General features: G+C 45.6%; 1 protein-coding gene across 1 annotated transcript; it reads left to right on the top strand.

Moving 5' to 3' along the window:
* Positions 1-3966: 3966 nt before the first annotated feature.
* Positions 3967-9335, top strand: cited1 (Cbp/p300-interacting transactivator, with Glu/Asp-rich carboxy-terminal domain, 1). The gene is made up of 2 exons (XM_034569020.1): positions 3967-4191; positions 8545-9335. Exon 2 carries the CDS (start codon positions 8566-8568, stop codon positions 9139-9141), a length of 576 nt encoding a protein of 191 aa, XP_034424911.1. The 5' UTR covers positions 3967-4191; positions 8545-8565; the 3' UTR covers positions 9142-9335.
* Positions 9336-10013: the final 678 nt, after the last annotated feature.

Genomic DNA, 10013 nt, shown 5'->3' with positions numbered 1-10013 from the left:
CTGTGATGTTTTCCCCAGTTTCCAACTCAGTTCCAACTCAGTAAGTGGATCTTCAGTAAATCCTGACGACTTAAGAATCTGTTATTTGTTACTGTTCAATATTCACATCTCAATAACTGTTTTCGTTTTTGTATTTTTTTTTATTGTTCTTGCACGTTTCTTTTTTAAAATAAGTATAAAGACTAACGGAAAATCCCGTCTCTTGGAAACTTGGCATCAAAGGAAAACTAAACATTTAAAAAGTTAAATTCCCCTCGTGTTTGATTCTCTATATATATATATGTATGTGACAAAACTCCATCTGTCATTCGACCAATTTTTTTATAAACCCACTGCAGATAAACGTTCAATCTTCAATATTTTAGAAAAAAGTGAAAGGTTGAATCTCATAACTTTGACATGTTTTATGCGTTTGTTTTCTGTCCGAGTGGTTTGATGTGCACACCACGGACACGTGTTGAAATAAAGGACAGGACGGCATGTTGTTGTCATGTGTCTCCTCTGTGTTTTAAGACTTGATTTATGTTGCCGCGGCTGCTTAATGGAGGCTTTAATGGGGCCGAGCGTTTGAAAGAGGAACCACAAATGTCAGGCAGGTTCCTTTAGAAGTGATGTTCCCCCAAATTAATGGCCTGGAAATTCACACCAAATGTAGGAGTCGCCACTCGAGAGCTGGCATGTGCTGCACAGAAGTGAGCTTACAAGTGTGTGTGTGTGTGTGTGTGTGTGTGTGTGTGTGTGTGTGTGTGCGCGCGCGTGCGAGGATTCCCTGTGATCTTTACGAACACTGCTGTGGTCACCGTGGCGGTTTGAGCCCAACGTAGCCGGAGCAAATGAAACTCATTACACCGTTTACGAGCTCAGAGAAAGGAGAGGCCATTGAAATCCTATCTTGTAAACTGGTGGGGGGGTGGGGGGGGGCTTTGTAATCATGAGCAATGGGAGAGACTTGTGTGTGTTTATGCACTTTTTCTTTTTTCTTTTTTTTTTTGCTCTGAAGAGTCAAATTAGAAAAACCCGAGGGGCCCCCGGAGGTTTCAGGGCACCACTGGAAATCCTGGATTGTGCTCTTTTAGTTTTTTTGGGGGGGGTCGGGTTCTGACCCAGGTGGTCTTAGTTTGGGAGGAGACCGGGTGTTTGGGTTGTTTGCGGTTGGAAGTAGAGACAAACAAAACTCAAAGTGTCACCGATACCCGAAAAAATGAGTGCGAGAGGAACGAAGGTGCAAGAAGATTCAGAGAAAGTCTTTGTTTCGTGTCTTTTTCTGATTTACTGGGTGAGAAATTGGTGTTAATCTGAGTTCATTTCTACCAAAACTAACATTCTCCATCAAACTGTCGTCACACAAAGAGGCAGGAGAGGAGACGTTAATCATCACGTGACAGCATCAGAAACTTCAGCAGTTTGCGTTGCGTAACTTTTATCCCCGCTCTCGTTTGCATTGGAATCTAAACGACTGGGAAACAAGTCTGCGGAGCTTTTCTGTCATTTTTTTAAAAGCCCCACATAAACCAGCCGAGTGATGCAACGCGCTCTGGAAAAGGAAAAGCTGTCGTCCGCGTCGTGGCGAGGACGGAGCGTTTCTCTGCCAGTGGGCCGAGCTGTAATTTGTCTCTGGCGCACGTTTGTCTCCCTCCAGACGCACACAGATTTATTTTTTCCGATATGAAAATGGAAGGTGGTGTTGGACTGAGGATCCAGTCGGGCTCCATCACAGGTTTAAGTGCAGTTGAATCCTGGCGCCTGGTGACTTTGGATCACTGTTAGATCCGGATGCTCCATTAAACCTGCTTCTTAGACTTTTCAAGCAAAGGTCCTTTAACCCTCTGGAGTCTGAGGACAGTTTTCCGACTGTGACCCATGAGCTTTATTTAAAAAGACATTTTGAAGACTTTCTACGTGTTTTATTTCTGCCTCTCTTTGTTGCATCGAACGCACCTTCACTACGAGAGAGAGAAAACTTTACCAACGACTTGTATGCAAATCGTGCGTTTGACCCAAAGAGTCGTTGAGATAAACCAGAGGCCCGTCCTTCCCCTTCCTCTTCCTCTTCCTATCCCTCTCACGTTCTGTGGTTCCCCCCCTGGTGAAGACCTTAATCAGTTGTGTTAAACATTTTTGCATCAGTGTTGTGAAGCATTTGTGTGAATCTTCAAAGATCTCGTGTCCAGAGGTGCAGAGTCTGAGATGCAGTTTCATCCTGCGAGACAAAAGTCCGGTTCGCGCTCCGGCAGTTTGACCAAACATGCTACGACTATTTGTGTGCAGAGATGGAAATCACAAACGGTTTGTTTGAATTTGCATAACGTCTCCCTCAAGGGGGGAACAAAGCGCCGGGGGGGGGGGGACCTCGGCCTATACGTCCTCCTCCTCCTCATCAACATGTGAAGTGTCTGCGGTCAATGGCGGAGGGGATTTACTCGCACAATAAAGACAGATGCCACCTTTTATCTGCTTAACGGAAGAGAGGCCGAGCGCGTGGCACTTGACCGCGTCGCCCCACGTTGTTGGCGCGTAATGACGTCCTCCCTCCGCAGACTATTGAACCAGCGGTGAATGGGTAATGGGCTGTTTAGCAGGAGGGTGGGGGAGGGAGGTCCCCCCCCCCCCCCCCCAACAACACTTTCAGTGATTATTCTTTTTCCCAAACAGCCTTTTGTTTGTCCCTTATGAATAAAATAGACGAAGTTGACCCGTGAGGTGACAGGATTCTGGATTTAAGCTTCTCCAGGTGACAAACTTCCAAACATTAAAATGATCCAACACTGCAGATCTGACCAAATTTAATAAAACTATATTTAGATTCACTAGTTGGTCGTGTTTCTGGTATTAATTGATTATCTAGTTCTCTCTGGTGTAAACTTTATTTAACAAGGGACTGTTATTGTGACGTGTTACTATATAAAAACATCTCATTTCAAGAACTTTCTGGCCTCACTTTGTTTCTCTGTTATAAGAGTTTGATGACGACATCTTAGGAAACATTTCCAAACTAATATTTACATCCTGACGCCTCCACGACTCAGATTAAATGACTGATGCTGAAATGTTAAGTTGTTTTTATGACAAAATATTTTGTATTTGTGTGTCGACACCGGACGATAACAATACAAAATCACCAAAGCAGAAGACAAACACTGAAAACCTGTTCATTAGTGAAGACATGTCATGCAGACGTCATGTGAGAAACTACACACAGACTTTCTCTCTCTCTCTCTCTCCCCCCCCCCCCCCCCCCCCCCCCCTCCCCCCCTCTCTGTGGTGGAGTGACACTGACAAAGACAGTCCTCTGAAGTGGTTCATTTGTTTTGCAGCAGAGCGGCAGCGTTGAAAACCCGGAGGACGGATTCCTCCAGATGTGGATCCGGATGTGATCCTTTTATTTGTTTTTTTTGTTTTCAAATCATCTGAAGGACGATTGGGTTGAATTCCATTGAGCTGCTTCAGGGTCCTGATCCACACATAAATAAACACAGACGTAGTTGGTGTTGGTTGTTACAACTGTCATTTTCTACTTATTATAATATTAACTTGACGTGTACTTTGACTTTTTACTCGATGTCCCATCTGCTAACATGGAGGAGGCGGGGTTAATGACCTGCACTGCGGCTCCGTCCCTCTAGTGAGTCAATCCCCTTGTTGAGCGGGTTGAGCCATGTTGAGCGTTGAGACCCGACCCAAACTGGTCCAAAAAAATGTTTGGACAGAACATCATGGCCCGAGCTTTACTCCAAATGTCACCTGGGATATTTTGATCTCAGTTTTGGACAGTGGGAGGAAGTGGAGACGTGTCGGCCATCGTTATCTACATTCTGTGATTAACACTACAAAGAAAACTCTATTGAAGATAATAATTTGTAAGATCTTCTCCACCCTGATCCTCTGGAAGTCCAGATCCTGGTTTTGTGAAAGGCAGCCAGTCTCACACACACACACACACACACACACACACACTCATACAATACAAACACACAGCAGGCTGGTCAGTGAGGAGAGGGAGCTGCACAAAGTGGTTTCTATTCAGTGAGGAGCTCGTTGAGGAGCTGGAGGGTCTGCAGACAGTCCGGGTGTCAGCTCTCGTCGTTTCTCCAGAACTCCAGCTGCAGCCCGCCGCCTCCTGCTCTCATGCCCACACACACGTTGGACTCTCTGGACCTGACACTTTGAGTTTCCAGGAGCTTTCCTCCCAAGGTTGGTCCGTTTCCCTGGTCTGTGTCACTGTGTGTTTGTGTTTGTGCTGTAAATCTGTCTCTCTCTCTCTCCTCTTCTGTTGCCTCCTGGAGTGTTTACATAAGATTTTAAATGAGGTCAAGCGTTTTGAGCCTGGAGCTGAAGAGGTTTGGAGGAAAAAGCTCATGTGCAATTTACATTTTCTGTTCGGTTTCTTGGATAAACTCAGTTTAACTCTGTTTATGTGCACGTGATATTATCTCCGTTGCAGAAATTAATGACTTCCTGCAAAACCAGTTTTAATAAGTCTAATTACATTTCACCTGCAAGAACAACCAGTATATTGTTGTGTGACCTATGATTATTAATTAGATTTTTTTATATTAATTGGAATGTTTCCTATTTTAAACAGTGAAGTTTTACAAGATTGAAACTTGAGGGAAGTGAAGTTTCTGTTTTTCCTCATTAACCGTTTTAATTGTGGATGTTGGAAGCAATTAAAGCAGTGAATGCGTCACGCTGGGACAACATATGGTGTGTGTGTGTGTGTGTGTGTGTGTGTGTGTGTGCGCGTGTGTGTGTGTGTGTGTGTGTGTGGGTGTGTGGAAGAGAAAGGAACAGACAGACTGACGTTTCAATTTGCTTGTCACGCTTTAATTGTGTAATTGAAACCTCTGTAGTTGGTGTGTGTGTGTGTGTGTGCGTGTCTGTGTGTGTTTGCTGCCTCTTGATAAATGCATCGTTAAAAGCATTCCTATAATTCCCTTAAATAATATAAAACCTACTGGTTTGTTTTGTCCATCAAACAGGTGAAAACACAGAGAAATTCCATTGACACTGATACCAAACAAAGAAAAACACATTTCAGAAGCTGGAAGTAGAAAACTTTGTATTTTTGTTTTCTTTAAAATGATTAATGAACAAGCTTCTAACGAGTTTGTAGGGATCTGATGAACTGTCTGTCATTTTGTCTTCTCTTATCATTTGTGATAATGTTATATATAATGTTATGATATGAGATTTCACAATGAAACCGTCAGTTGATTAATCGCCTGTAGTGAAATGACAGAAAACTGGTTTCAGCTTCTGAAATGTGGAGATTTGTCGTCTTTATCTGTTTCGTGAGACCGTGACTTTCATCTATTTTGGTTCCGGAGCATAAAAGAATCAATTTGAAGACGTCACCTCGGGCTCTAATAAACTGTGACGGGGCGTGTGTGTATTTTTCTGAGTAAATAATTATCCATAACTGAGATTTTATGACTGTGGAGTTGTTTTATTGTTCTGTGGAAGAGCTGCCGGTCTGGCAGAGGCAGCGGACTTTGATTGCTCATAATTAAAGTAACTGCAGACCGGTCCGCAGCCGAGACTGCTAATGAAATCGTTTATAGGGAAACTGAAGCGGGGCCAATTTCACAATCTCATAAAAGTGGTGGAAGAACACAATGAATCAGGTCAGCTGTGAACAGGAAAAAACACTGGCCCTCGTCCAGCACTTTCATACCACGTCCTTCCTCGGGGCCGGTCAGCCGCCCTCCTGTTGCACGAGAGGAGCAAACAGTCCCAACACGTCTGAGTCCGACTCGTCCTCGTCCCAGAGTCTGAGTCTGATTCGTCACAAGCTGCAGACAGAACTTCTCCCTTCTGGACGTCCTCAGTCTGACTTGTCCTCGTCTCACAGTCTGATTCTGAGCTGCAGACAGAACTTCTCCCTTCTGGACGTCCTCAGTCCCACGAGTTCTTAGAAAAGGTCTCATTTGATTAATGGAAATCATCAGCTGGAGCGTTTGAGGACAAACCCAGAATAAAACTTTGTGGACAAATTGATTTTGGTCCTAAATGTGCTTCAGCAATCATCAGGTTTTAAAATCACACTCATGACAGAATGAAAACAAACCATGATTCCTCTGGAAGCTTCATGGGGCTAATTTCCTTCTCTTCAGTGTCTCCAAGAGATTCCTGATGTGCAGAATATTAGTTAAACATGAATTATTAGACGATTAAAACCAAGTGAAGCTCTTAATGGACCAAAAGTAAAACCTTACAAACATTACTCTTTGAATTATGAACACATTTTTCTTTTAAACAAGCCAAACCCCCTAAAAATGAGGAATCAATCTGACAAATGTCCTTGAAGTGTCATGCAGGGACGGGATTGCATTTTTGAATCACATTCAAAAACAGGTCCCAACAATGGAGACCATTGTAGTTTAAGGTATTTAATGTTGCGTAGGTTTGTGTAAATGTTGGATTATCAATGGAGAACATTTTCTATTTAAATCACGAAGTAACAAATCCTCAACTCTAATGGTTTCCAGTAGAGTTTAAACTTCCAAACAAACAAAGGGACGGCGTCGAAAACCAGAATAAACAAAAGTGTTAAAAAGAGATTTGGTGCTTTTGTGTTTTGCTCCAGATTCTTTTCTGACGTGTGTTTACAGATGTTTGATGCTCTGACTCATATTTCTGCTGTTTGTTTGTTTTCGGAATCAATTGTTGTTTTTATCAATCCAAGCTGACGAAGATTTCACGCTACTAAGTTAATTTTATCGCATTTCGCAGAGAAACCTCGTCGTTGTCACGTGATGTTAAAATGTGAAAACGCTCTTTTCATTGTGGTGTTTGTTGTTTGTCTCCTGGACCCAGTGTGGTGGAAAGCTGCTGAGCGGAGACACCATGTGCAGCCTGGCCCTGACAGTAATCAGTCAATGAATAATGAACACACACACACACACACACACACACACACAGACCTGCCATTGACAGCTGTTTGGTATCTTTGTGTGTGTGTGTGTGTGTGTGTGTGTGTGTGTGTGTGTGTGTGTTAACTCTATCAGTCGAGTGCAGCTGCATGCCTGCCTGTAGCAATTATGTTCTCGCTAAATAAGAGCCAGCGCTGGGAGGAGGGGCCCGCTCTGTGTGTGTGTGTGTGTGTCTGTGTGTGTGTGTGTGTGTGTCTCCTTTCAAGTCTATCTTTGTAAGGACCAATTTGAGTCCCAAACCTCGGAGAATGAGGACGTTTTGGGACGGTCCTCGCTCCCGGAGACATTTTCAAAGGGTTGGGTTTGGGTGAGGGGCCCGGGAATGGATCATATGAATGAGGGTCCTCACAAAGATAGAAGTCCAAGGGTGTGTATGTGTGTGTGTGTGTGTGTGTGTGTGTGTGTGTGTGTGTGTGCGTGTGTGTGTGTGTGTGTGTGTATTAATCCACACATGCTGTTTGAACTGTGTGTAATATAAACCAGCTCAGGGACTTTAACATGAGCCTCTAGGAGTCTTTCTGCAAGAGGGCTTGAGTAACACACACACACACACGCACACACACACACACACACACACACTGAAACACACAAACATTGTGTTTCACTGGCCCTTTTTTTTTTTTACCTCCGCACACACACAAACACACACACACACCCACATGACCACACATATGCTCTGTTCTCAGGACCCATATGTATTTATCCATCATGTGACCCAATCACTGCTCGAGGTCCTCAAAGGCCCCGTTGTGTTGTGAACTCCACACACACACACACACACACACGGACCTATAAACACTCTCTAAGCCCGTCTGTCTCACGGGCTTTTCTCCTCGCGGCCTTTTCATGGTTAATTTGCTGCTCAATAGGTCAAGAGGAAAAGCAGACATCAAGCGAATACACACACACAGACAGACACACAATCAGTCCTGAGCACGGTGAGTCATGCAGCCGTCCAGGCACCGGTCGCCACGTTGTGCGTTTCCCAGACAGATCTGACTCCAGTGATTTACTGGGTCATCAGAACGCGAGCGGCTCTCAGGTCGACAACACTTTTTGTGTTGTCGAGGTCTGAAGCCGCCGCGTGTTGGTCAGGAAACCGCTTCTTAAAGAACCTCTGAAGTTATGAGTCATCCGTCCTCCAGTCGTCAAATGCTCAACACAACACACTTGTTAATCTGTTTTGCCCACATGAGAGTGTGTTGTGCACAGTGACTCGTGGGTTCGGCCGTTAACATGCGCGTGTAAAACGTTTACGGGACAGGGAAGCTAACAAAGACGCTGTTTTACTGTTTAATGCTTTATCTTCGTCTTCCATTTTCAAGCAGCCCCAATAGGACGTGTGTTTATGACGTTCTGTCTTTATCCACATGTATGAGAGCAGAGAACGATGAAGAGCACGATCATCTTCATCTCCTGCTGCTTGGCGCTGCAGGTCCGGCCTCAGCATTTCCCTGAATCCTCTCTCGCAGTAGATCTGTACTGAAAGGCAGTCTGGGTGAAGTCACCTGCCATCGGAGCAGGCCTCTGTTTATCTAACCACCTTATCTCTTCCTCCTCACGTCCCAGTTTGACCACGTTGGATAACATCTCCCTTTTTTCTCCACCGCAGGCTCTGTGGGTTTTCCCGGTGATGACCTCACTGCTGTTCCCTGGCAACGCCCACGCTGCGATGAAGGACCTCTCCTCCTCCTCCTCTCCTCTCACCACCCTGCTCCACTACCCGTCCTCCAAAACCTCCGCCGCGCCCTTCTCCCCGTCTGCTGGCCCCGCCTCCTCGCCGGGGTCCACGCTGTCGTCGGCTCCGCTCTCCAAACCTCAGCCCTTCTGCCTGCAGACGGGGCCTCACCTCATCGCCAGCATGCAGCTGCAGAAGCTCAACTCGCACTACCAGAACCTCACCGGGGCTTCTGCCGGACACCCCGCGCCCGGCGGAGCTCAGAGGGGCTTCGGACCCTCGCCTCTGGGCTCTGGGAACCAGCTCCTGGGGCCGACTGGAGGCCTCGGCGGCGGCGGGATGGGGGTCGGGATCACCATGGGGACCCAGAGCGCCGGTGCAGGTGGAATTATCGACTTTGACCCCGTGGACGAGGAGGTTCTCATGTCTCTGGTGGTGGAACTGGGCCTGGACCGAGCCAACGAGCTGCCCGAGCTCTGGCTGGGTCAGAACGAGTTTGATTTCATGTCAGATGTGCCGGCTGGATGCTGACGGTCGGGAGGACGCAGAGAGAGAAGACGTTCTCTCCCTTGTTTAGTTTTTCTCTTTCCTCCCTTTTCATTGGTCGATAAAATGAGGAAACAGAAGAGACACTGAGTGTGAAAGAGAGAAAGAGATCAGAGACACACTCCAGCTTCTATTTGGCTTTGTTCTCTTTATGGACAGATGGAGGAGTCGGTGAAGAAAAGGACATTTTTGATATTTCATCAGAAATAAAAGAAGGCGTGACCTTTCAGTTTGTCTCTTCCACACTGACACTGGTGATCGAAACCCAGTCTAATGGGATTAAGATGTTTTTCCTCATCCCTCTATCATTTTACATTTTTCCTGTTCATCTAAAGAAGAAAAACAAAAGTATGAGCAGAAAACCAAAGAGACTTGATTGCTTCTGTCCTCTTTTTCCCATCGCTCCCTGCTGCAGGCTTTATCAAATCCAGAAGGTTTGGCTCAGACGCTCGGGTCACTTTCCTGGAAACAAGCAGGACAGATGACAAAGACACACCTGTTGGACCTGGTCCCCGTCTTTTCCTCAGTGCTGTCCTCTCTCCATCAAGGAAAAAGAAAATGGGAAACCTGACTTTATGGGGGATTGGCGGAGGACGACAAACACTATGTTTCCTGTTTTCTTAATGGACAATATTGGACTCCGGTCTCACGGGAAAGAGACTCCTGTCTCTCGGCTCCACAAAGACGCTGATTGTCTGAGAATTGGTTATCTCAATGTACTTCTTTCACTTTCTGTCTTTCTTTCTTTTTTGTTTGAATCGACTTCAAGCCGACGCTTTCACGGGACATGTTATTTAAGACAGAGGCTGATATCCATCGGGCCACTTGGACAAGGAGAGCTTCTGTAGCAACGTCTA

Source organism: Hippoglossus hippoglossus, chromosome 18, assembly GCF_009819705.1.
Source record: "Hippoglossus hippoglossus isolate fHipHip1 chromosome 18, fHipHip1.pri, whole genome shotgun sequence".
Lineage (NCBI taxonomy): Eukaryota > Metazoa > Chordata > Actinopteri > Pleuronectiformes > Pleuronectidae > Hippoglossus > Hippoglossus hippoglossus.
Note: the sequence above shows the minus strand (reverse complement) of the source record. Positions and strands in the feature narration are given on the sequence as shown.

What these genes read in the sequence shown, in the direction of transcription:
- cited1 (XM_034569020.1), top strand. Translation starts at nt 8,566, where the DNA reads ATGACCTCACTGCTGTTCCCTGGCAACGCCCACGCTGCGATGAAGGAC.